The 27,803-nt window shown below is 40.4% G+C and overlaps 1 protein-coding gene across 3 annotated transcripts in view; it reads right to left on the bottom strand.

Annotated features, from left to right (window-relative positions):
* Positions 1–6,404: 6,404 nt before the first annotated feature.
* Positions 6,405–27,803, bottom strand: part of CAMKK2 (calcium/calmodulin dependent protein kinase kinase 2) — a 190,314-nt gene continuing 168,915 nt past the window's right edge. For 2 of the 3 annotated variants that reach the window (XM_077461983.1, XM_077461984.1), the window contains exon 16: positions 6,405–17,347. In XM_077461983.1, the coding sequence (XP_077318109.1) occupies positions 17,275–17,347 (73 nt within the window). In that variant the 3' untranslated portion in view covers positions 6,405–17,274. Of the gene's footprint in view, positions 17,348–22,013; positions 22,046–27,803 lie in introns of all 3 variants that reach the window. The other variant, XM_077461985.1, reaches the window with a different exon arrangement.

Here is a 27,803-nt window from a genome sequence, read left to right as displayed (position 1 = left end):
TTTCGTCATACTTGACATGACGTGTGGAGTCTATGTGGAGAACCACGCTTAATATAGGGTCCAGGGCAGAAAGAGCACAGCTGATCTAGTGCAACAATTATTGTTAAACGTGGCCGCCAGTAACATAAGGTGGATATCACAACCTGATTTGAAAAAAATGGGTTGACCCACATATGTGAAATACAAACCTTGTTTGTAGAAAAAAAGATGGCCACACCTCTTTCTCGGTTAAAAGAAAAAAAAGGGCCAGGCCTTGTTTGCAGATTAACATGACTGGGACGTTGGGTAAAAAACAGATGTCAATTTGGATAACCAAGCCTCTTCTGAGTAGAAAAACAAAGGTCAAGTTAAGAACGCAAAAAGGAAACCAAGCCTCAATTCCAAAAAGGAAAACCCGCAGTGTCACCCAGGAATATAGATATATGAGATCACGCCAGAAAGAATTACATATCGAGCGTGTATCCGCTACAGAGTCCAAAAAAATAAAAACCGAAAAATATGTATATAATAAGTAAAAAACAAAGATGAGCTGTTCAAAACACATTGAAAGTGACATAAAAAGGACATATATGGGGTAACTGTGTCTAATAAAATATAGAGTATTTAATAAAAATAAATATTGTTCTCTTTCCGCAAAGGGCCAACAAAAAGTACAGTATACAATTAAATGAACAATGGATAACAACCTGCATATGTCAAAAATGAATAGTATACTTACTAGGAAACTATAAAAAGGGGAAAATTAACACATCAAGCATTATTAATGAAAATCTTGACATCCCAGTATATGTTTATACCAAAAGGGCATAAGATTTTAGTTCATAAATCCACCTAACTTCCATTTGGAAAATACCTCTTTTGGCAGAACCTCCTCTCCAAGGTGGTATATATTTATTGCCACAAAAGAGGTACCCGCAGGGTCTCTGTTGTGGCATAGTGCAAAATGTTTAGGAACCGTATGTTCCTTATTATCGTTTCCGATTTTCCTGATGTTATTGATGTGCTTATTGGCTTGTATGGAAAAAGTCCTAATTGTTCATCCCACATACTGTTTGCCACATGGACATGTAATAAGATCCACTACATTTTTAGTAGTACATGTAATGAAGTGTTTAATCTGGTATGTTTTACCTGTAGTAGTGGAAGAGAAAGTACACGTCTTACTATTGCCATTTTTATTAATACGACAGACTGCACATTTTTTACAATTAATTGTTGAAAAAAAGGTATCCGTTTAATATGTTAGGTGCCACACTCGCCTGTAAGGAAGGCAATCCTCTAACAATAACCCCTGGTTGTAGGCTCCTAACACGACTGATCTCCTTGTCCAAGATATTCCTGTCATAGCCCTTTTCAATGAACCCATCTCAGAAGTGAATGTCAAAGTTGTCAATCATGGTACAATTACGCCTAAGTCTAACAAATTGATTACGCGGTACAGATTTCCACCATGCGTCATGGTGAAAACTGAGCGGGTATATAAGAGTTTAGATCCGTTGTTTTTTTTAAAAAAAGTACTAGTAACTAGTCTATTATCCTCTGCTCGAATCTCAAGGTCCAAAAAACTTTGCCCCCCATGGCCACACCCCTTTCTTGAATATAAAACTGGTCCTTGAACCAAAAATAGTTATGGGTAGGGGAAAAAACAAGTAGGTCAAGAATAAAAACTTTTGTTTGTTCGACATGTCCATCTCTCTAGACAAAAAGTGGTTAACTGTCTCAAAACCGAAATCGTTAGATATGCAAGTGTAAAGGGATGCAACATCGGCTGTAACCAAACCCTCACCATTCCATTTAGTACGATCTAATAATCGGCAAGTATCTTTAGGATCTTAAGTAGGAGGATGTCTTTTTAAGAACTAGTTGTAGATGGTAATCAATATACTTGCCTATACTGGCAGTAATTGAGTCAATCCCACTAATAATGGGGCGGCCAGGAGGACAGTTAATGTCCTTGTATATTTTAGGCAAATAATACATTGTGGGAATACGGGGGGCCACTGGTACCAAAAAGGCCTTTTCATTTTTATTTAAAATTTGGGCATTAAAGCTCTCATCGATAAGAGCAGTTCATTCCCTTTTGTATGAAAATGTAGGATTATAAGTAAGTAACCCATAAGTTTCCTGATCTCTTAGGATCCTAGACATCTCCTAAAGATAATCAGTCTTGTCTAGAACGACAAGGATAACAAGGTCCTTGTTTTCACAAAGTCTTTTGAGGCCTAAATCAAAGGCTGGGTTTGAAGGGGGTCTTTTTAAATTTATTTTATCCAAATCTCCCAAAACAAGATCTCTAAAAATATTGATAGATGGGGCAAAACTCCTGGTGGATTGAACAGAGGCATTAGTGAGGACTGAATGTTTTATGTGACTTGTCTTAATAGCCGTTTTAACCAGAATGGGAGTGGACAAGATATACCTATGTTTTTTTCCATTTTATTAATAGAATATATTTATGGACATCTATGAAGGTATTGAAATGGTTCATCTGCTTGGGTGGAACAAATTTCAGAATTTTATCCAACACTAAAGTCTCCTCATGTGTAAGGATAGTCTTACTCAAATTGAAAATGCCTTTCCCTTTTATGTCCTACTTTTTCCTTCGTAATCACCTCCCCCCTCTAGTGCCTCTCTTTGTTTGGGGCCCCTTTTTCTTCCCGTGGAGTCTTTGGGAAAACCCCACTCATTTGGTGGTTGGGGGGGGGGGGTCCTGATTGTAATTGGAAGGGGGTTTGTTGTGCGTGTCTCTATCATAGGACATATAGGGATCATGTCCTGGATCATCATCCCTCAAAGGAGAGTATCTATTGGCTGTGCACACTCTTTGATCTCGAGGGGTTCCATATGGTCCTCTAGGATAATGATTAGACAATCTCTCATGAGCAACGTGGGGGGTAGATGGGGTAGGTACAAACGACCCCATGTTCCTACCTTTTCCCCTGCCAGAACGTATATGATGACCTTTACCAGATGGATGATGGTCTCTCTGAAATGAACCCTGATAGAAGGAGTGTTTTAATTTATAATCACTATATTCTCTTGAATTGTACCCATAAGGTTGAGTTTGGTTATTCATAGGGGTTCTTTGACTGTTATGTCTAGGGGGTTGTAATCCTTTTTTGGGTGATCTCCCTTCTCTATTGGGCAATCTACGAGTATCTCTACAGGAGTTTGAACACATGTTGGTCCCTGAGGTAATAACACCTTGATGTTGTGATGTTGAATTTGCACAGCTAACTCATCCTTTTTTTTTCCATTAAGGCCCCTTTTCACATGTTCGGATCCGTATTCAGCCATCTTCTTGATCAGCAGGGATTGCTCTATTGATCCCAGCTGAGCCAACGGATGACAAGTCCGTCTTTGCACACTGTGCAGGGACAGACTTGTCAGATTTCTGCTCTCCTCTAACGGGGGATCAGATGAAAATGGACAGCCTGTCCGATTTGTCAGACGGATGGAAAATAGGGTTTCCATCCGTCTGGATTTTGCGGATCAGATGTCAGTGGACATGTCACCGGTGACATCCGTCGCTCCGTTTAGGTCCACTGAAAAAACTGACAGTCGGATCTGAACAGTCCGCACATGTGAAAGGGCCTTTAAAGACAATGCCAGATTGATAATCTCCAACATCACAAATATATTTATTTTTCTTTTTGTTTTTTTTGTTCCCCTTCCTCTTTCTCAAGGGTATTTTGCAAATTAGAAGAAAGAGAAATATATCTAGTGTCATCCTTGAATGGAACAACCTTTCTCTAATTTCCTTAATTTCTTTATCAAGAGAAACCAATTTAGCTTTTTTCCTATTTGCTAAAAACCCAGAAACTTGAGACCGGCCTGTTCTGTTCTGTTTCTTCTTTGTTGGGATTGACCTCCAGAGGTACCAGGTACCATCTGTTCATTAGTATTGTGGTGTCTGTTTATGAAGCAGTGAAGAGCATTGATACTGAGGATTGCCACTGATCACAGCCCATAAACGGTTTATGAACCAGAGATAATCGGGGGAAAAGTGTTTGTTTAAGTGGAAGGAGTTGTATGTTGGGTAGAAAAAGGAGACTAAAAACGATCTTAGTCTTGTTGGAAACATCTTCTTTTTAATAAAGTATAGTTAGGTTGACTGCTTGACTTTTAGTGAATTTTTGCATCAGAATTTTGTAATCATGATTACTGACAGTGTTTGCTTTAACAAAGGCTGTCAAAAGTCTGCAGATGTGGCATCTTCAACACTGTGGTGCCAAATCTGCATATGAACATCAGGGCAATCGTGCCAACCTGCATAACTGGATTCCAGCACCTAGCATTTGTGCATGTGTTCTGCTTATAGATTTGTGCAGGTCTGAGCGTCTTGTGCAGGAGCATGCGTATTGCAGGGTGAGTGTACCTGCATGTTTATTGCTCATAACGGCACCAAGCAGGTTATTTAAAGCTGAGCCCTGCTAGGGCTCAGTGCTTAGATGTCTTCAGCTGTACTCCTGTTTCAAGGGATTATGTGATCTGGTCCAGATTCCTAATAATGGCCCAGCTATCTCTTTGACGCCTCTGGGATTCTTCCTCTCCTGAGACTAGGTGTGAAAAGGGAGATTCCCACAGGTCATAGCTGTCTTTATGATCAAGGCTGGGTACATCCACTAGCCACTGAGATTTACACTGGCTTACCAGTGGAAAGATGCATAAGAACCTAGTGGTCACTAGGAAAAGCCTCTGTGCAATGCTGTATACATTGCATAGTACATTCAAAGCCTTTAATCTTGGGGTGCTTTAGTGTACAAGCACTAACTCTAGTTTCTGATGTCAAGGTTAGGTTCACTCTTGTTATTCTATATAAAACAATAAAGGTTGCGCTCCAAACTATACCATAAAAATACTCAGTGAATGAATATTGTGGGCATAAATTGATATTGTGATTTCAAAGTATCAAAAGATAACACTTTCCTTTGAAAAAACGGTTATCAAATAAAAATCAATAATACTATATTAATGTCCAAAAAGTAGCCGAACAGTGTCCAATGTCTGTGCAATGTTTAGTGACACCATGTGAAGAAATCCACAAAGGGACTTTGTGGGACAAATCCCACCACCGTATGAAGTGTGCGCTTACCAGACGTAAGATAATTGATGCCTGTGGCTTATACCCAGCTAGGGCCTTTTCCTCAGTAGATATCTGGAAGCGATCTAGTCGTCACATCTATGGAGGGGTCCCCCAGCCAGAGCTGTGTCCACACGCAAATCCTCCACTGGCAACCACTGATGTTGCAAAAAAAAGTGGTGCAAATTGGCTCAAAGAAAGAAAGATGAGAAGGCAATGGGTAAAACCCGTAGGGTATTTATTGGCATAAAAAACAGATGCTATATGTGCATAAAAACAAAACAAATTCAAATAAGTAAAAACTTGCACCTGGCCTCCTGCAGTACGAACACCTGTGCTTGCAAACAGCAGGATGTAGCTGGCATCAATTATCTTATGTCTGGTAAGCGCACATTTCATACGGTGGTGGGATTTGTCCAGCAAAGTAATTCTGTTTGTGGATTTCTTCACGTGGTGTCACTAAACATTGGACACTGTTCGGCTACTTTTTGGACATTAATATAGTATTATTGATTTTTATTTGAAAACCGTTTTTTCAAAGGAAAGTGTTAGTTATGGGTAACAAGAAGGAGCAGACCAGGATTTGACTTCAGGAACTGATGTTGAATTTTATATAATACAGCAGCTTAATTTTTGTGACTTTTGTAGAACTGTGAAAATTATGTTCTAACATATACAGCACATATAGATGTTTAGTTCAGTTATAATGGCAGTTAGCAAAGCTTGAAGATAAACTAGCAGCTAGTCTAAGCCCTTGTACACACGGTTGGACTTTCCGACGGAAAATGTCCGATCGGACCGTGTTGTCGGATAATCCGACTGTGTGTGGGCTTCATCGGACTGTTTCCGTCAGAATATCCGACGGACAAAGTTTTAGAGCTGGGCTATAAAACTTTCCGACAACATGATCCGATCGGACTTTGTCCGATTGTGTGTAGAGAATTCCGATCGAACAAAGTGCCACGCATGCTCAGATCAAATTCCTAGACCAAAGCTATTGTCTACTAGCCTGAACGTAGTCCTGTCATACCGAAATAACGTCATCACGTTCTGATTTTCCGACTGCTTTGTCCGACCGTGTGTATGCAACACAAGTTTCGGACAAAATCCGTCGGATTTTGTTGTCGGAATGTCCGACCGTGTGTACAAGGGCTAAAAGGATTTATTTTGCCTTCGCCAGCATCAACAATGTTACTTATGTGTACAACCTGGACTTACCTGTAAAAATTATGTTACCATGGTTCAAGTGAAACCTATTAATATACAGCAGTACCATACAGTAGCTAGTTAGAAAAAAAAAAAAAGAGTCAAAACATAAAAGTTAGGTTATTTATTTTAATAGTGATAAATACATAGTATTTAAACATACAACTTGGTAAAATGAAATGCATAGTAAAAGATAAGCTTAATGCAAGCAAAAAAGTAAACCAATAAAAAAGCTACAGTCAATTATATTTTAAAATATATACAACTTCAACTAAATTGTAGACACCTAGAATCACATCAGCATTAAACACATGGTGCAAAATCGTATTCTGTATTTTATAGTTTGAAAACAGTGGTGCAACCCATACAAAAAGCATATAGAAAACATGTAAGTAAATAGATATTTTAGCAGCTATTTGTGGGTTTTATACCCTAAATACTTATCCGCAGAGTTTATTTTTCCATGCAACAACAGATGTTTATCAAAGTACATATTCTGGAATCTCCAAATGTCATAACCATACTTCAATACAACATCTATTTTGTTTATACTAATATGAATATATTTATCCCTTTTTATGTTTTTTTTTTTCAATTTTCTTGTTTCATCTAAAATATACCAACCAGAAAAGCAAGGATTTCTGGATGTCGCAAGAATAAATCTTTGGCTTTTGGCCAAAAAAACAAAAACAAACACACAATACATCAAACATTTTATCTGTAAATATGAGAGTAATATGTGCTCAACATCAAAAGAGCAAGTTTCAGGTACAAAATGTTTTGTAATCATTTTTCTAAAAAAGCACAAAATCCGAAAATGGCTTGAAAGGATGTGGCGTCCATAAATTTTGTCTCTGCAAATGTATAATGTTTTGCAGGACCCTGGCACTGGAAGGGTTATTGGTACTTGTTACTTGAGAGTAAGGGCTGACGTATAGTAAATACACAATGCAGCTCTGCAGCCAGTTTGGATCCTCTCCACTCACTCATAAAGCACATTACAGGTCATTACCAGCTAGTAGAAAACTTGCCATTTAAAAAAATGGCATATGTGAAAAGTAGCTGATCATAAGATTAATATAACCATGTTTATAAGGGATTTTTAAGAAAGGTCACCTGGAATGTATTTAATATTAGAAAATACATGCATTACCTATTGCACTTAGTTGATATGTATGTTATATAATTTGTAATCCAGCTCCAGCTCTTTTAAGCACAGGAGGAAGAACTGATCATGTGACTTTCTGAGCAGGGCCCCCCACAAACTTTTTACACCATCATAGAAAGTCTAAACAAAATTCATGAAAACAAAGCCTAATGCAATGTTAAAGTAGAACTAAAGGAAAAACATTTTTTTTCCATTTAGTATAGCAAAAGGGAGGGCAGTAACCACCGTTGTCTATTTTTTTTTTTTTATATTTATTGTCATCTATGTCATACTGGAGAGCTTTTTAATTTACTTCCTGTCCCATAGCCAAAACAGGAATTGAGAGGAAATCCCTCCAAAGTGAGGGAATCCCTGGTTGTCACCAGAATTAGTATCCTCATTAGAAGATTTTTTCCTCTATTCTGTAAAGCCATAGGTTGTGATTTTCTTTCACTTTCAGTGCTAATGGTAATCAAGACAAATAAATATCCCCAAAAAATATATTAAAAAAATAAAATGTCTTCCTCAATTTAGGCTGATATGCATTCTTCTACATATTTTTGGTAAAAAAAAAAATTCAATAAGTGTATATTGATTGGTTTGCGCAAAAGTTATAGCTTCTACAAAATAGGGGATAGATTAATGGCATTTTTATTATAATTTTTTTTTATTAGTAATAGCGGCGATCTGCGCTTTTTATAGTGACTGCGACATTGCGGTGGACACATCGGACACTATTTTGTTACCAGTGACATTTATACAGCGATCAGCGCTATAAAAAATGCACTGATTACTGTGTAAATTACACTGGCAGGGAAGGGGTTAAACACTAGGGGGCGATCGAGGGGTTAAGTTTGTCCTAGGGAGTGATTCTAACTGTGGGTGGGATGGGCTCACTACAACATGACAGAGATCACTGCTCCCGATGACAGGAAGCAGTAGATACCTGTCACATTGCTAGGCAGAACATAAATACATAGGCATCTCCCCATTCTGTCATTCCGTGTCACGATCACAGGCCCCCCCGTGGACATCTAGTCCACGGGACCTGCGGGCACATTCACGGAGTATGCCGAGGCGCACGCACGCCCACTAAGCCATGTCTTAAAGGGGGCGTACAGGTACACCCATTTGCACAGCTGTGTCATTCTGACGAAGTACACCGTCGCGTGCTGGTCGGCAAGCAGTTAACTTGACATTACACGTCTTGTTGATTGATTTTCACAGTTCACTAATATAGGCTCGATCAGTACTATGCAGGAATCAAAGGATGCCTACACCTATACAGACCACTTTAATGGTAGCAAATAGTATAAAAAACTGCCTATGCAGGTAAGAGGCAACTAAAACAAACTGTGCAGCTCTGACCAAACTTAAATAATGCTCTTGTTCTGGGTGTAGGCACATACCTCTAGAACCCTGGTGGACAAACTCCCAGGGACAGCATCATCCCATACATCCTGCCTTGTTGCTAAGACAGGCTATTCAAACCCCCTCCCATGTGCTCTCTCTCACTTGTCAAGGCAGGATGGGATGATACCATTGCTGGGAGTTTTTCTACCAGGCTTTGGGAGGTATGTAAAAGCAACCTATCATGATAGGAGTTTTCTTGTTGACTTGTTTGGAATGTACATCCTTCCAGACAGTCATCCTCATCCTTCTGTGCTATTCAATGAGTTACTGATCCAGAAAAAGCATATACATATCAGGCTTTGGGACACCTAACATACACATACTTGTTTTGTCATGGCTGCTCTGTTCAAAACCATTGGACAAAGCAGATAAATTATGACATGTTTATTATTTTAAAGGGAAAAAAAGCTGAACCTTTAGGCTGGGTTCACACCGCTGCGGGGGGAGAACCGGATGTGATTCGCACAGCAAATCACATCCGATCTCCGTAGCGCTGCGAGTTCAGCCATACAGATAGTATGGCTGAACTCGCAGCGGTCCCGCAGCAAACTCGCACGGGACCCTTTTTTGGGTCCGCAACAGAATCGGATCGCATGGGGGTTCACACCATGCGATCCGATTCCTGTGCGAGTCGGCAGATCGCACTGCGATATGCCGACGGATCTGGGGGTGTCATTAACATAACATTGACACCCCCAGCCGTCCGCATAGGGCAGTGTGAACTGCCGGCGGGAGGTATGCGATGCGGGAAAACGCCGCGGATTCGCGGCGTTCCCGCATCGCAGCAATGTGAACCTAGCCTTAATGTTGCTTTAACTTACATCATGCTTACCTCAACTGAATAATTAGTTTCTGGCGCATCTTGAATCTGTTTCTGAACATTGCTTCACTCAAAAAATCAATGCCTCAATGAAGACCAGGATGGAGAATAATTTTATGTAAATTATAGCATTGCTTAAAGTGGAACTCCACTCAAAAGAGGAAGCTCCAATTGTCTGCCTCCTCCCTCTACTTCACTGCCACATTTGGCACGTTTTGGGGGGGAGGGGGAAATGGGTACCTGGTTTCGACAGGTACCCGCTCCAACTTCCAGCTGAGTTTGGCCTCACTCCTCCATCCTCTGCAGCCGGCCCAACCAGAGAGTGCAGCAGGAAACCAGCTGTGAAGCCACAAGGCTTCACTGCCAGTTTCCCTTAAGCCCCATACACACTATCAGTTTTTCTGCTGAGTTTTTCCTTCAGGTTTACCAAAACCATGTAGTAGAAGGGCCTGCCTGACTGCATACAAATTGAAACTCCTAAGGTTTGACCTCATATTATATGGTTTTGGTAAATCTGTAGGAAAAACTGATAGTGTGTATGGGGCTTTAGTGATGATGGCAGTGGCAGAACCAGATGGAAAAATCGGCTTGGGGGGAAGACACTGCTGGATTCCTGGACAGGCAAGTGTCCTAATATTAAAAGTCAGCAGCTATTGTTTTTTCCTGCAGGAGCCTGGAGCTCCTCTTTAAAATGTTACTAAAACCAGTATCCTGCATTCACTATATCTGATCTCCCACAGTACACAGAACATGAAAATGCAATTATTTTAGTAAATATTAACTGCTAATTACCTTTTCTCATCAGCAGTATATAGCAGTCTTGAGACTTCTATCAGTGTCTGGTTAAAGCATGTAGGAGTTTCCATGCTCCCACGATTGTCCAATGAGGCTGATTGCCCCTGTGCTGATCCCAGGTACTCTCCCAAGAAAATTAAAACTCTCTAGTAATACACACCAAATTGAGTATGTGCAGCTTCCACCCCCCTCCCCCCAAGGATTTGTTCTATCAGCAGATAGATTGGGAACTGTGGAAAAAAGGGATGATCAGAGAAGGCAGGATCATACAGCCTTTTACACAATGCAGAGAATTAACCCCTTCCACATGTTCCACAGTGAGTATAACAAGCATGCTTTACTGCATTATACAGACTGATTTTACTGTTGTGGGTTTAGTATCACTTTAAAATGCATGCGTTTCCTATATCCATAATGCAGGGCTGGATAGGCGGCAGGGTTTTCATGAGTAGCACATGGCCACCAAACATCATAGTGCTGACTGTCAATAAAACAGTTTTGTATATACAGTTCCAGACTGACATCCTCCCTGCCACTGCAATCTGTCCAAGTCCTCAGTGTTGCTGTTCCTGCACATTCTGGGCTGGTACAAGCTGAACTTCTAGCAAATTCAGAGTTTGTTTGCCCTGCTCTTCTAGCTGTATTTCTAGTGGGTGAACAAACTGCTTCTGTCATGCTCTCCAGCCACCATCATCTCTGATCTGCTCTCTGATCATCTTATTGTGATACTACTCTAATAAACTGACTGGAGTAGGTGGTAGGAGGCACAAAACAATAGCCAAAAAAGGACAGGAAGAATAATCTGCCCTGACCACAATGGCATCTCAAAATTATACCATTAATGGAGAGACAATGAAATAAGCAGAGTTTATCATTTTCCATCATTCCCTATGTTCGGCTTCAAAATACGTAAACGGCCAAAAAGTAATGTTTGCAAACAATATATTTCTTAATATGCAGAAAAAAAGTATACTGTAAAAATTATGATCAGCTGACAACAGGGAAACACTGCTTCTTCTGTTATGGAAGGATAGTTTTAAATCGCTAGCAAAATATCTTCAGCTCCTTAAAAATAACAGCACTGGGAGCAGTATTAACTACTGAAATACAATTTCTTAAACGTGAATCACTTATTTATCTGATCATTTCCATGTCAGTTCTATCTTCTTGCCTGCTACTCTACAAGACCTCCGAATAAGTGCAGGATCTTGTCCTTTATGTACAGAAATTGCCAAATAATTTATGAATTATACTATGGGGCCATATGAGGTATGAATTATGCTATGGGGCCATATGAGGTATGAATTATACTATGGGGCCATATGAGGTATGAATTATACTATGGGGCCATATGAGGTATGAATTATACTATGGGGCCATATGAGGTATGAATTATACTATGGGGCCATATGAGGTATGAATTATACTATGGGGCCATATGAGGTATGAATTATACTATGGGGCCATATGAGGTATGAATTATACTATGGGGCCATATGATGTATGAATAATACTATGGGGCCATATGATGTATGAATTATACTATGGGGCCATATGATGTATGAATTATACTATGGGGCCATATGATGTATGAATTATACTATGGGGCCATATGAGGTATGAATTATACTATGGGGCCATATGATGTATGAATAATACTATGGGGCCATATGATGTATGAATTATACTATGGGGCCATATGATGTATGAATTATACTATGGGGCCATATGATGTATGAATTATACTATGGGGCCATATGAGGTATGAATTATGCTATGGGGCCATATGATGTATGAATTATACTATGGGGCCATATGAGGTATGAATAATACTATGGGGCCATATGAGGTATGAATAATACTATGGGGCCATATGATGTATGAATTATACTATGGGGCCATATGATGTATGAATTATACTATGGGGCCATATGATGTATGAATTATACTATGGGGCCATATGAGGTATGAATAATACTATGGGGCCATATGATGTATGAATTATACTACCAAAGAGAAAAGGTAGAAGTGTTGCTATCGCAACACCCAAAAGACTTTCTACCATTTTTGAATATTCATTAGGAAAATATTATTCTCTGACTGGCTACAAGGAAAATGTGTCTACTGAACTCCACTTTACGTTTTCATTCAATTTTACGGCTTAACACTTATTTAAACTAAAGTGGCTATAAACCCTCACATATACCCAGTGAAGTGACTGGCCAGAGATTAAACAAATCCTCCTACATCAATTGTACCTGTTTATCTGCAGCCGTCTTTCCCCTACATCCATTCAAAGTGAAGCATTTACACAGGAACTCTTAGCTCTGAAAAGTAGGGGGCGGAGAGCTAAAGTTGCATCAGTGAGGAGAGCTCTGATAGCTGATTGGAGGGAAGGGACAACCCCCCCCTCCTCTTTACACAGCAACAGAGATGGTGTCTCTTGGTGTCAGGAAATCTTGTCAGAAGTGGCTCATGCTGATAGCAAAGGAACAAGGCTGCAGACAGAAATGGCACTCAGTGCTCTTAATTAAGTACACACTATGGAGGGATATGCTTTGTTCATATTTAATGACTGATGTTTAAAACCACTTTAATTAGGTTATACTTCACCCACACGTGCAAGTCAACATTTTAAAAAACTGTATTAATAATCATATTTTGGTCAATGTGTTCAATACATGAACATATCATCGTGCCTGTCCACTCACACAATGCTATCAGACATATATTCAACAGGTTTGTTATGAATATAGTTAATTCACTACTAGCACTAAGTTCTCAATGTTTTGGAGGTAGATGTGTTATATAGCAAACTACTGTCTTTTATGCACAATAAGTGGCAAGTGACTTACTGCATCACTACTGAGATCGGCTTGATTCTATTGGTTTCCTGAAACCATACCAGCACATTCGGAAGTACCAGGTCTAAACTGCTTAATGCAAATGCATAAAAACTTACAGTATATGGCAGTGTAAATGCAGTAACCTACACAATCAGAAGACGCCCTTTACCCAACAAGTGCCCAATCGTAGAGGTTTGGAAGAAAGCATCAGTGATGATTCCAGGTGCAGTGGTCACTGGACTTTTCCACTTGGACTAAAGATGTTTTTTAACTGAACCTTTGTGTGTGGCATTTTCTCCATAATTTTTTGGTGAAACAAAACTTCACCAGAGTTTATTTTTTTTCTTATAATGAAGTGGCCTGTGTTACTTCTTTAAATAAGGCCGCAGAAATATACTGATCTGAGAGTATGAAGATCTAGGTCCATTATATGCTTTTTCCATGACAGTGAGTAGTAGCAGAGTGAAGAAGAAAAAATGTACAATATACACACGTATATCAACAAAATGTAAATTTTCAGGACCAAATTTCTTAGTTTTATAACATAGAAAATATTCAGGCTAGTCCCATATAATTATATCACTATTTTTACTGTAAATTCAACTGAGAACGACTCAATCATCTGTCAGATTAGGGCACTCTTGGCACGCAAGTAAAATATGTTCTTTACTATACCATTGTTGAGCCTTTCCAGGCCAATAGGTTACACTATTGCAGCAGCACAGGCATATACACCAATCAGCCATAACATTATAACCACCCACCTAATACTGAGTAAGTGCCCCTTTTGCCACCAAAACAGCCCTGACCTGTCGAGGCATGGATTCCACAAGATCTCTGAAGATATGCTATGTATCTGGCACCAAGCTGTCAGTAGCAGATCCTAAGTCAAGAGGTGGGGCCTCCGTGGATTGGACTTTTTTTTAGCACATCCCATAGATGCTCAATTCGATTGAGGACTGGAGAATTTGGAGGCCAAGTCAACACCTCAAACTGTTTGTGTTCCTCAAACCATTCTTGAACCTTTTTGCAGTGTAACAGGGCACATTATCCTACTGAAAGAGGCCATTGCCCTCAGGGAATACGGTTTCCTTGGTCATCAACAATGTTTGGGTAGGTGGTATATGTCAACTAACATCCACATAAATGGCAGGACCTGAAGTTTTTCAGTATAACATTGCCCAAAGCATCACACTGCCTCCATTGGCTTGCCTTGTTCTCATAGTGAATCCTGGCACCATCTTTTACCCAGTAAAGCGATGCGCACACACACCCAGTCATCCACATGATGTGAAAGAAAATGTGATTCATCAGACCAGGCCACCTTCTTTCACTGTTCTGTGGTCCCGTTATGATGCCCACATGCCCATTGGGCTGTGGACACGGGTTCGCATAGGTCTAATCAATACAATCTGGCCCATGTCAAAGTCGCTCAAATCCTTACACTTGCTCATCTTTTCTGCTTTCAACACATCAACTTTAAGGACAACATGTTCACTTAGTGCCTAATAATCCTATATTTCAGATGCCATTGTAATGAGATAATCAATGTTATTCACCTTACTAATCAGCGGTCATAACGTAATGGGTGATCGGTGTGTACCCTCCTGTATGTTCTGGATCTACCCCAGAATCTCTGCTTGGTTACAGAGAAATCTAACACCAAATCTCAACTAAGTAATCGTATACTCATAAAATACTGTAGCTGGCATTGGTGTTGAGGTCCAATTAATAAACTGAGCAAATCTGCAAATCACATTTTTGTTTTTGACAACTTTTTGACAATAAACATGCAGATTTGTCCACTCTGCGGAGAACCATGCAATAAAACCACGCTATGAATACTAGAACTTTACTTTGTAGAGTCACAATATAAAAACTGCAGAAAGGAAACATGAAGGTGTTGCTTACTGCAACCAACCAGGTGTCATCTGGCCTTTTACTGTGTACATTACAAAATTTGCAGTGTCAGCAATTTTCCTTTGGTCATTTATATATCCTCTGCTTACATGGCTAAAAATCTTGTGTCCTGAGAAGGAGTAATTGTGGTTAGTATTATCGAAGAACTCTGATTAAGCATGTACCACCATAGCAGATTTTGTGTTAATTCGGTACCACCTGTACCTGTTCCTGAAGTCTATACTGTTCATATCTTTACCAACATTGTCTTCCAAGGGCTTTAGTCCTAACTGTCCCCGAAAGCTATACAGTAGAGCAAGTATATTCTCCTGTTGGGCTGTAAGGATTACTCACAACACCAGTACACAAAATCCTACGCTTCAGAAAACCATAGGCTAAGACAATCTTTAAATCTAGTGCATATACCTTCCTCCAGTATAGGAGGCACAATGCACGGAAAGCCACTCTACAAAGGGAAGACTATCATTGTACAATTTGTTGCTATAGAAGCACAGTGACATGGCTTGAATCAGGGAAGCCTGAGGATGGAGATGTTCCTCACTAGAACCTTTGCTCAGAAGACTATAGCAGAAGTCAATATTTTGCTGTATTTCAGCCTGCCAACACACCTGCAGCACATATCACAAAAATAAGTGGTTATAGCCCATTGCTGCTTGCTATGGAGGCTGATGTAAGTACATGTAAGTTTAGTATCCATATATATTTTCTCGATCATACCAAAATAGTATCTAAAAGTTAATCAGGGTTCTGTATATATTTCCTGGATCATTCCGAGATATACCTAAAAACAAATCTAAATCATAAATAGGAAATACAAGATATATTTACAATCTTTCAAAGACTGATCTGTACAACAAATATACATTTTTAGACAGCACGCCTACAGTTACACAACCTTTTTCAAAAATTGGAGCAAATGAAAGTTTAGGTGCTGCTTATGGCAAACAATCATTCTCCAGCTGACAGCTTTCTTGTTTAGGTCAGGTAATAAAAGCTAGCACCGGTTTCTTGTAGTACTTTCCCTTTGTCCCAGCTTGTAAGAGGTATCTGCTATCCAGTACTGATTCAAAATGATTGGCACTGATCCACTAACTTATACACTTAACACTGTGATAAAAATGGCAGTTCAATATCTGAGGATAATTTGGATTTGTCAAAGAACTGCATGTACCACATGATGTTCGCAGATAGTGTTGGCTGTATTGCTGTATTGTTGTCTTGGAAGTCATATTGATAGCTCCTTTTGTACTTGCTCCATGCAATTTAAATCATTATATTAATAATGAGCTTATACACAGAATAAAGGAAGAGTGGGCTGATAAGTAAATAGTATTGGCAGTAGAATATGTATTTGTCAATTACTGTACATGAAACACATCAAGGCATGTTATAGATTCAAGAATTCCCCTAGTGGTTGCACAACCACACTGTTGCTAGCTCTATATAAAAACTATTGGCAAAAAGCCAGGAGGATGGACAGCTGCCATCTGACATGTGCCATCCAACATATCCAAGAGTCACCACAGATTAACTTTTAATGGCACACAAAACACTTTGGTTAGTGTTAAAATATTACTATGAAAATCCTTAAAGCAGTCCCTCAAAGGGCAATTTAACAAGCCTGTTATCTTTCAAGAACCCCTTACGATGGGGCATAAAGTACATTAAAGTAATATCAGACCACTGTCTGTGTAAATTTTAATGTCCTGAAAGCCTTAGATATGTACACTTTATGTCATATTTGGCATCATTAAGACATGCTACAAGCCACTTTGAGTTTTTTTTTTTTTGCAATATGTACAATACAAGCACCGTCCCTGGATCATTCCCCACTCTCCAGCAGTCACTTGAAGAGTGAACCAATAGCAAAAAATGTTTAACTATTTATCACCCAAGGCAGGACATTAAGGTCATGAGCGCATGCAGCAACATAATGTGTTCTTGAGCACATAGCATGCACATTTCATTTTATACATGGTGTGTTATACACACACGTCCGTCATCGATGGTATTCCCAAACCACAGCACCTCTGCTTAGGGATCCTCAGGAAAGGACTTCATCCTCCCCTACCTCTTGTAAGTTGCTATCTCTCAAGCTTTCATCGCTGCCTTGGATCCTGTGAATTAAAGACAAAATTACAAAGATTCCAGAAAGTAATGCAGATTCTATATAAGCAGATTATAATGTAAAAAAAAGCATTCCATAACCGCCTTATTTTGCAGGAAAACAGCAAGACAGATGGTACTAGTAAGCATCCGATAATGAAAGTCAGGTCAGGCAAGTTAGTTGCAGATTGAGAAGCAATTTAAAAAATTTCCAAAAATATACAATATCTCACAAAAGTGAATACACCCCTCACTTTTTTGTAAATATTTTATTATATCTTTTCATGACAAAACTGAAGAAATTACACTTTGCTAAAATGTAAAGTAGTGAGGGTACAGCTTGTATAACAGTGTAAATTTTCTGTCCCCTCAAAATAAATAATCAACACACAGCCATTAATGTCTAAACCGCTGGCAACAAAAGTGAGTACACCCCTCAGTGAAAATGTCCAAACTGGGCCCAAAGTGTTAATTTGTGTGGCCACCATTATTTTCCAGCACTGCCTTAACCCTCTTGAGCATGGAGTTACACACAGCTTCACAGGTTGTCACTGGAGTCCTCTTGCACTCCTCCATGATGACATTGCAGAGCTGGTGGAGGTTAGAGATCTTGCGCTCCTCCCCATTCCATTTGAGATTTGAGGATGCCCCACAGATGCTCAATAGGGTTTATTTCTGGACACATGCTTGGCCAGTCCATCACCTTTACCCTCAGCTTCTTTAACAAGGCAGTTGTCATCTTGGTGGTGTGTTTGGGGTCGTTATGTTGAAATACTGCCCTGCGGTCCAGTCTCCGAAGGGAGGGGATCATGCTCTGCTTTAGTATGTCACAGTAAATGTTGGCATTTATGGTTCCCTCAATGGACTATAGCTCCCCAGTGCCGACAGCCCTCATGCAGCCCCAGACCAAGATACTACCACCACCATGCTTAACTGTCTTTGTCTTTGAACTACTTGTGAACTATTTGTCTTTGAACTACTCACCTGGTTGCTGCCACACATGCTGGACACCATCTGAACCAAATATGTTTATCTTGGTCTCATCAGACCACAGGTTCCAGTAATCCATGTCCTTAGTCTGCTTGTCTTCAGCAAACTGTTTGTAGGCTTTCTTGTGCATCATCTTTAGAAAAGGCTTTCTTCTGGGATGACAGCCATGCAGTCCAATTTGATGCAGTGTTCGCCATATTGTCTGAGCACTGACAGGCTGACCCCCCATCCCTTCAACCTCTGCAGCAACGCTGACAGCACTCATCCCTCTTATTTCCCAAAGACAACCTTTGGATATATGACGCTGAGCACGTGCACTCAACTCTTTTGGTCGACCATGGCGAGGCCTGTTCTGAGTGGAACCTGTCCTGTTAAACCGATGTATGGTCTTGGCCACCGTGCTGCAGCTCAGTTTCAGGGTCTTGGCAATCTTCTTATAGCCTAGGCAATCTTTGTGTAGAGCAACAGTTCCTCACAGAGTCCTTTGCCATGATGAACTTCCAGTGACCAGTATGAGAGAGTGAGAGCGATAAAACCAAATTTAACACACCTACTCCCCCCTCACACCTGAGAACTTGTAACACTAATGAGTTACATAACACCGGGGAGGGAAAATGGCTAATTGGACCCAATTTGGACATTTTCACTGTGTACTCACTTTTGTTGCCAGCGGTTTAGACATTAATGGCTGTGTGTTGAGTTATTTTGAGGGGACAATAAATTTACACTGTTATACAAGCTGTACTCACTACTTTACATTGTAGCAAAGTGTAATTTCTTCAGTGCTGTCACATGAAAAGATATAATAATATATTCACAAAAATGTGAGGGGTGTACTCACTTTTGTGAGATACTGTATATACTGTACATAGGCAGTAGCAAAGACGATAAGGGCTCATTCACATAAAAACAAAGGTACAAAAAGTGTGAGGAGCTGTTTGTTTTGCAGAGCATCCTGTGTTAGTCAATAGGGATGCAGCTAATGTATGGACTCACATCTGAGTTTGACAGGGCTGGGTTCACAGCTCTGAAAGACCCCTGACTGTGGTATGGGCCAAGCAAAGGATTCAGAAACAAGTCAGATTCTACTAGATTATACTTCCATAGAAATATTCAGGGAGAAACCTATAGGCTGCAATTGTGAATATCCTCTGAAAATGTGAGTTGCCTGTCAGAAATGCCAATCCCCTGACTTCAATAGCTTTTCAGCCAACAAGTCAGGTATTTACATTAGATCAGCGTGACCGCTATACAACTAGAATTTCCAGGAGCTGCCAATCTTGACCTTCAAATTTCACTATGCACAACCTTCTTTTCTATCCTTGACTTGCGTCTAAGTTGCTTTGGATTGATTCATAAGCTTCCTTTGAATCGCTTTTGTTTTTATACTGACTTGTATGGGGAAGAAAAAGCATATTAGATGGAAATAAATACCCGTGTATGATTCCTTAGGGTGGCAGTTTTAGTGAAGAAGGATCTATAAGGGAAGCATGCTTTTATATAAAATAACAGCAGGCAAAACTGCAGATGTGTGTGTCCCAGTATGCTTCATTCTGTAGTCATCGAATGTAGTTTGTGGTACTTAGAGATACAGGGAGGGGAAATGAGACAAGATAAGGAGGCCAGACTAGAGATTAAAGGAGTTGTTCAATAAAAACAGTATTGGCCCAAATCTGTTCATATGGCAAAATGTTGTTGTGCCTAGAGGAGCAATAAATTTTGTGTAATGGCTCTGTTGCACAGTATTGGTAAAGAAGGTCCACATATTGCTTTATTCAAACAGGTCTGAGCCATCCAGGAGATAGATCTCACACCACCTATCAAATACATTTAGACACACTAGCCCTTTTGGCAAACTCCAGAGCTGTGGGGTTGGGTGCCTCGGCCACTTTTGATTGGCCATGCAAAGTGACAGCTTCCTGGCAGGATAGCTCAGGTGGATTTGGATTAGGATCTGAACATGCCTGACCTCATCCCTACTCCAGAATGTACACTCCTCTGCCAGTCTGGGTTTGAAGATAATGGCCTCAAGTAACTATTAGAAAATCATATAATTTTTGCATTTACACACATAAGAAACAGTCCTGCATATAATACAAAAACCAGTACAGCAACCAGTTTATTACATTGTCTTTTAAAGCCCAACTTCAGGAATTTTAAACAATCCACCCTTGCAGTGGGGTCCTCCCTGGCCTGCCAGGGTTAAATTGCTTGTTGTGTCTTGGGGATTGCAGAAGAGGTTGTTTCATTTACCTGATTCCTTTCTCCAGTTCTCTCCTGCTCTGTCCAAAGCTCCTCTGTGAGAGGACTCACCATCACATACAATACAGGGACATTAACTCTATATGGCATGCTGAGGAGGCTGGATTATGACCAGAGTCGGTCGCAGCTTACAGAGAAGCTGTGGGGAACCGATTGCAGTGCTGGAGAAAGGAATATGTATAATGTATTTACATCTTAATCCTCAGCCCCTAGACTGCATGAGCTATTAACTCTTGCAGTGTGGGGGGGCCCCATTGTAAGGGTGGATATTTACATTTTCCTAAAGTTGGACTTTAAATAATGTGATCAGCTGGGAGAACATTCAAACTGTTGTCTATTTTTGGTCCGTACAATGCAGGTAGTTTGTGGTCAATCTATGCCTGCTGTTAGATCCTGTGATGATATTTTTACACAGACCTTTTCCTCTATGAATATAAACACAGTGATATCACATTCCCTGCTGGTAAAACATATGAGGTGAACTAAAGGCCTTCTCTTGTACATTTATAAATTATTCATTGACCTGAAACAAGTGTTCTGAATTGACCCCAGAGCCCATTTTCATTGAAGAAACATTTCTTTTAACATCACAGTTGTCATAAAATGTACCACAATCTAAATAAGGATCATACACCTCACATTAAGCTAGTTCTTGAGCTGCCATCGAGATAAAAATGCATATTAATCATTGGTATGGTGAAAAAGATCTTGAGCCTAGGTTCACGCTGATGCAAATTTACAGTGTGTTTATTGCGTTTAGGAACACACAGATTAGCAGGTCATGTTAAAATTATAGTATTCCATGGCTTTGGTTCACATCTATGCTTCGCGAATTTGGTGCGAGAAAAAAAAATGGTCCTGTGTGTGTTGACTGCAGGTGCGTTGTGAATTCCTATGGTTCAATGCGATTTTTATCTTCATAGGCTTCAATTGAACTTGCAGTAAACTTGCAGCACACAGTTCGCATCTCTGCGAATTGTTCACTGTTTGCCTCCTGAAATCTGTGGTAAATTTGTAGTAAAATTGCGGTAAATTCGCACCTGTCCATCTCAAAACACAAGGTAAATGCGCACCTCACACAGAGCAAAAAAAAAAAAAAACAGATCAAGTTTGCAGTACATCCCATCGCAGTAGTGTGAACCTAGGCTTAGGGTTTGCAACACCAATTACAAGAAGCTCTTCTACTTTCCTTACAACTCTGTTACTCACAGGCAGTCCTCTGCTTGGCATCAGTAATGTATCCCACAGACCTCAGGGGTATGTGCTCTTTATGATCTGGTATTTCACAATACAAGGCTAGCGTAGACCTTCAATACCTGCCTTGTGTAAGGTTGTGTGTAAGAACATCATGCAAAGCTGTGTTAGGTTAGGGCACAGGCTATCAAGGGGACAGAGAGATTGCTTCCGAAGCGCTACTCAAGTTACCTTTTCCTGATATTTTCCCTGATTTGTTTTTTCTACAATGAAAAAAGAAATTAATCTGAACACTTTATTCACACCAACAATGGTTTATATTCAATATACAGTTCCTGCTATCTAAAAAGATATGTTATGCACACATGGTGGCAGCCATTTTACCTGCTGAATGTGCATTAGTAATGCCATTGCTTCTCAGTAAACCAAAAGGCCAGGTGCAATTAGCGCCTGCTGCTGTCAATCACAGCCAGTGAGCCAATGAGGAGGGGCTGGGCTGAGCCATGACTGTGTGTGAATGGACACATAGTCCAGCGGCTGGGGAGCGAGCTTCCTCTGGAGGAACACAACAGGCGGGAGGGGCCTGTCAAAAATGACTGCAGAGTGCAGGTAAGTATGACATGTTTGTTATTTTTAAATTACCATATTTTTAAAAGTCAATCCTTTAATATCATGTAAAAGTATACTTGTCATGAGTGAAATGTAGGCAGCCAATGCTGATTTTGTTCTAACAAGGCTGACTTACAGGCTGCAAGTCAGAAGTCCTTATTTGCAAAATTGTTGTAACTCAAAGTATAGAAGCCAGAGCCAGTATTAAAGCCAAAGTATGAAAGCCAGGCTTGTAAAGTAGAAAAGAAGAGGACGCATACTGATGCCATCACTGATGTAAAAACCAGCTTTAATATACTAAGTAGATCAGGGGTGGCCAACCCGCGGCTCTCGAGCCGCATGCGGCTCTTTGATCGGTTTCCTGCGGCTCTTGCGTTCGGGCTGGTTCAGTGACAGGCAGCCCGAGTCTCTGCACTCCTCCGCTCCTCCCACACATCATCAGCCAATCAGCATGTAGTGTCCCCAGCCCACCACATTTGAATACATAGGCGCTGGAGTGAGGCTGAAGGGGGGCAGAGGAAGGAGAAACATGCTGTATCTGAAGCCGATGAGATACAAAAAGGTATGACCACAAGTGTGCAGGTTACTGATCTGTCCTCCCTCTGTCTTGCTCTGTACTTTGTTTTTTTTTTTAATAACTGTTTCACCTGAACACTGATAAGATCTGCTCAGCACATTCTCTGTCTGTTGATAGTGTGACACACGGCTGGCTGTTAACCATTTCAGCTTCTTTTCACTTATTTATCCAGAGCTCTGTGTGTGCTGCATGCTTTCTGTGATGTTTTTTGGAAGAATTTACTGCTAGTTCAGGCTAGAAGACCCATTAACTGTTTATTGTTATCCTGACCAGTTCACTGTTTGTAAGACAATTTGTATTTTGGAAATTAGATGAGCTGCTGTCTTCTGTCACATGGATGTACTTTCAAAGGAAGATTACTGACATGATGAAAATGACTGGCCTGTGATCTTTGTAGTGTTAAAACAGTGTGTGCAGTGTGTGTGTGAAAGTATGTGTGTAGGAGGAAGGGATGGGGTGATGTTCATGTGTGCCCATGCGTATGATGTGGCTCTTTGCGGTAACTCGGTAAAAAATGTGGCTCTTGGTCTTCGTCTGGTTGGCCACCCCTGAAGTAGATGATTCACAACATACATACTCTCACCTGTCCACCTCCCGAACCATTGTGTTTTTCCCAACAAAGGGCTTAAACATGTCTCCATGAACTTAGGGCCAGATATAGACAAAAATATTGTGCTAAAGAAAAATGTTGTCAGAATTAGTCCCAGGTACTCCGGACAGTACATGGACAGTGGAATTTTATTGATGTATAAATAAAGAGGAAGTATAACCCATTACATTGCATTTGATAATAAAGGAGGAAAATCTTTCATATGAGAAATATAGTGGGCAGGTCTACAGGAGACCAGGCAGAAGCAAAGCTATTTCAGTAGATATCGTGGCAGGTCTACAAGACCTTTCAGGAGCCTAGCTACTGGAGCAAATGTCAGAAGACTTCCCTCCACCTCCAGAGTTGGAGACAAACCTTCCATGTTAAGAAGGCTTCTGAGCCGTTCTGGTGGGCTTAGAGGTAAAGGGTCTGTCAGGAAAGGATATACCTGCATTAGATGATGATGCCTGGACAAGGCTAAGAGGTTGTACATATATGGTAGAGGAGGAAAATTCAATAGGAAGGTGTGATTGGGGATAGTGGGGTAGGAACCCCCTTCCCTCCATTACCATCTTAATGTATTCCTCAAGGGATTTTCCAAAAGAGGACCTTGCCTTCAAAGCCATTTACAAAAGGCACCTTTTCCTGACCAGAGTCAGCAGACCAAGCTCTAAGCCATAAAATTCTGTGCATATGCACAGAAAGTAAGGACGTTTTGGAGAATGGCATCAATGCAAAATAGTAGGGCTGAGGGCAAGACCTGGAATCTTTCAGAAAGATTAGGATAATCTGTTATCCAGAGAAAGTTCACTATTGCATTCTCCTGTCCATTTTGCCATAGTCTAGGCAACTAACAAAGTGGCAATAGCCAGCTGCAGGGCTGGACAAACCAAAGCAAAGGATGTCTTTAAACGAGTTTCTAACTTCATCATTAAAGAAGGGAATACCCTAAATTGGAACAGCAAATTGATTATTTAGTGCAAAAATGGGCAGGCCCACAGTGGGAACATTCCATGCCTTTTTTAATTCTTCTGCCATAGGTTAGAAAAAAATGCCAGAAGAAGTGAATAACCTCTTGGAGTTAGGACAATCATTATATAAAGCCCAGTTGGCTTGGTCAAGAGTAGGGAAAGTCATTATAAGAATTGCCTTCTTTTTTGTTTATACTGGATTATGTTGATGCTGTCGAGAACGAATTGTATCTAGCCAGAAACTAGTATGCAATGTCAATCAATAAGCCTGCTGAAGAATTAACTTCACAAAATGTTGGCAGTGAAAATTCTTCAGCAGCCTCCTCAGATGTCTGAGTCCCTCTTGCCTTCTGCAAATGTAAATGTGCCAGGTAATTCAGGTTGTAACCTATAAATAAAGTCAGGGGTAGAAGAGGCAGAAGAGCAATTATGGCTGGGTGTTCAATGTGTCCCTGTGCATTTAAGGAGGAGTGGGCAAACCTGCCCTTAATTTCTCCACTGCTATATGTCCTCCAACTTGGAGACTTTCAGATACAGAGGAGTCTCGGCAAGGCACTGCAGCTTTCACATATATTTGCAAATGTGTGCAACTAAACCCTCGGTTTCTAACGTGAAATGGGAAATTTTCTGTTTGTGATAAGAATTTATGGCTGTTGGCACCTGCAGACAGAAAATGGCAGGATGCATGTTGTGTTTCTGTGAGGGAGCCCAATCCAGAGGGTGGGATCAGTGTCAGTATCAGAGCCTCGTTCTGAACAAGAGGAGCCTGAAATGGAATTCTCACTATTTGTCCCATGGGCCCCGCTCCCAAGTGCCTGTAATCTGCCATTGTAAGTGAGGATTTTCCCCTGCAGGGAACTCACAAAATGGATGTGGACTCCAGGGGGGTTTGGTGTGTCCAGTATGAAGCAATTACAACAACCCAGTGGCAGACCAAAATTCCGTGGCTCTGTCTTTGAGGTACATAAGGCAACAGGTAAGACACCAATCATCTTGCATTGCTGGAGGACGATGGGCTACTAAAGGTGGAAGAAAAAACGGTTACATTTAAATAGTTAAACTCTCTAATATTACCTGTAAGGCTGAAAAAAAGTGAGTCTATAATGGCTATGGGAAAAAAAGTGTGAATTAACCCATAACCAGTCTTCAAAAGTCTTCAGTTACCCTGGTTACTAAAGTCACAATGCATGTATATATTTATTGTGAGTCTCCTCAAGGAATTTGAAACCTACGGCACGTTTTCAAATCTAAAAATCAACAGTGATGGGCGTCGGAATAACCTCTGCCCTTTTAGAACCACTGAAATCGACTTATAAATTCAAATGGACAGAATATGCTCTCAAATATCTAGGCACCTACATTTCCAGTGATCTGTCTCGCACCTATGAGCTTGAGGACTCGTGTCCTCTTGGATAGTTGGCATAAGGGATTGCATTCCTGGTTTGGTAGATGCAACCTTATTAAAATAAGTATACTCCCGAAATTTCTCTACTTATTCCAAACCCTACCAATACAAATTCCAACACATTTTTTCAATCAAGTACACTCACTTTTCACCAAATTCACCTGGGCACACTCGAAACCTTGTCTTCCTAGAAGATATCTTACATTCTTCAAACATTACGGGGGCCTGGCCCTCCCAGGCGTGAAGAAGTAGTTCCTGGCAGTACACTTGGGGAGAATCATTTACTGGAGCTGGCACAAAGCACATAAAATTTGTGTACAACTAGAACAGGCCCAGACTGCTATCCCCTTGAAGGGAATTGTGTGGCGCTCTACCGTTTTATCTAAAGCATTGAAGTCTCATCCCCTAATTGGAGCCACAATACGTCTAGGATCCAACGCTAACTCTTCAGCTTTGATCTCCACTGGACAACTCAGCATTCCCTCCGGGACTTGGTTGGTCTGAATTCCAGTCACTCTCCCAGATGGGTTGAGATCACGCCCCCCATTTCCTGGAAGGAGATCATTGGCCTTCCCTTCAATCCCTGATGGGTGAAAATGGGCACTTCCAACTTCTTTTTTGGAGCGCGATACAGTTGCATATTTTATACTCTCTAACAAATCACAGACATTATAATTGGACCTTGATGACCTTTGAAGAATACTGTATGGAAGACGGCACCCTGCCACAAGTGCTATCTAAGACTTATGCATTACTCAATTCCCCATGCGAACAACCACAACTGTCTTTCTTACAGAAGTGGGAAGCAGAACTGAACCGCACCTTCACAGCGGTGGAACAACAATCTATCCTTAGATTTTCCTTAAAATTGTATGAAACTACAGGAAGCTAACTATAAAATCCTGACTAGGTGGTATTATACACCACAATTGTCACACACGTATTACCCAACCACAACAGATAGCTGTTGGAGGTGCCAGGCGGACAGAGGGTCACTCCTTCATATCTTTTGGTCAAGCCCTAAGCTGAGACATTTTTGGACAACTGTCCGGAATGTAACCCAAAAATTTACGGACTGCAATATTCCTGATAATCCGGCCCTCTTTTTATTCCATGTTACTAAAATCTCTGCGAAACAATACCCAAATCAATAGTGCGACACTTATTGAATGCTGCTAAAGACTGTATTCCCCTATTCTGGAAACAACAGATACCCCCCTATTGGTACCTGGCTGCGTATGGTAGAAGATATAAAAAAATTGGAAGACCTAGTCTTCACAGCTCAAAATAAACAGGAAAAGCACTCTAAAATGTGGAGATTGTGGAATATGTTCATTTTATCTGATGAAGGAGTTTCACTATTTGGTTCTTAGATAAGTGGGGGATACAGGTTCACTCACACATACGAATGTTGGAAGCCCATCGCCAGCCGGACACACCCAAACTTCCCTTTACCACCCCCCTATGTTTCTTCCTTCTCTTTTTCATAGAACTGTTTTCTGCTCTCACTGCTCTGCTTGTTCTTAGAAATGTATAACTACAGGAACTAGGCAGCACACAATTGAATACTGTAACAACCCAGCATAGTTTGTCACCCAATGAATCTACTGAACGTATCTGCAATATACCACCTTGTGGATGCATTGATTGCACAAGAGTGATAACAAAAAGTATAAATCTAACTGTCTGTGACTGCTCTATGCTATTGTTGTACTTGTACACTAAATCAATAAAAATGTAATACTTGAAAAAAAAAATATTGGATGTACATTTGCTACTTTACTACCAAATCACAATGTCTCAACGAAAATTAAAGTTATGTTCACTTATTTTGGTATCTGAATATACCCCCATTGTAAAGGCCAATTCT

The sequence above is a fragment of the Lithobates pipiens genome, unplaced genomic scaffold, assembly GCF_037356315.1.
Source record: "Lithobates pipiens isolate NorthernLeopardFrog02 unplaced genomic scaffold, aLitPip1_a1.2 Scaffold_3, whole genome shotgun sequence".
Taxonomy (NCBI): Eukaryota; Metazoa; Chordata; class Amphibia; order Anura; family Ranidae; genus Lithobates; species Lithobates pipiens.
Note: the sequence above shows the minus strand (reverse complement) of the source record. Positions and strands in the feature narration are given on the sequence as shown.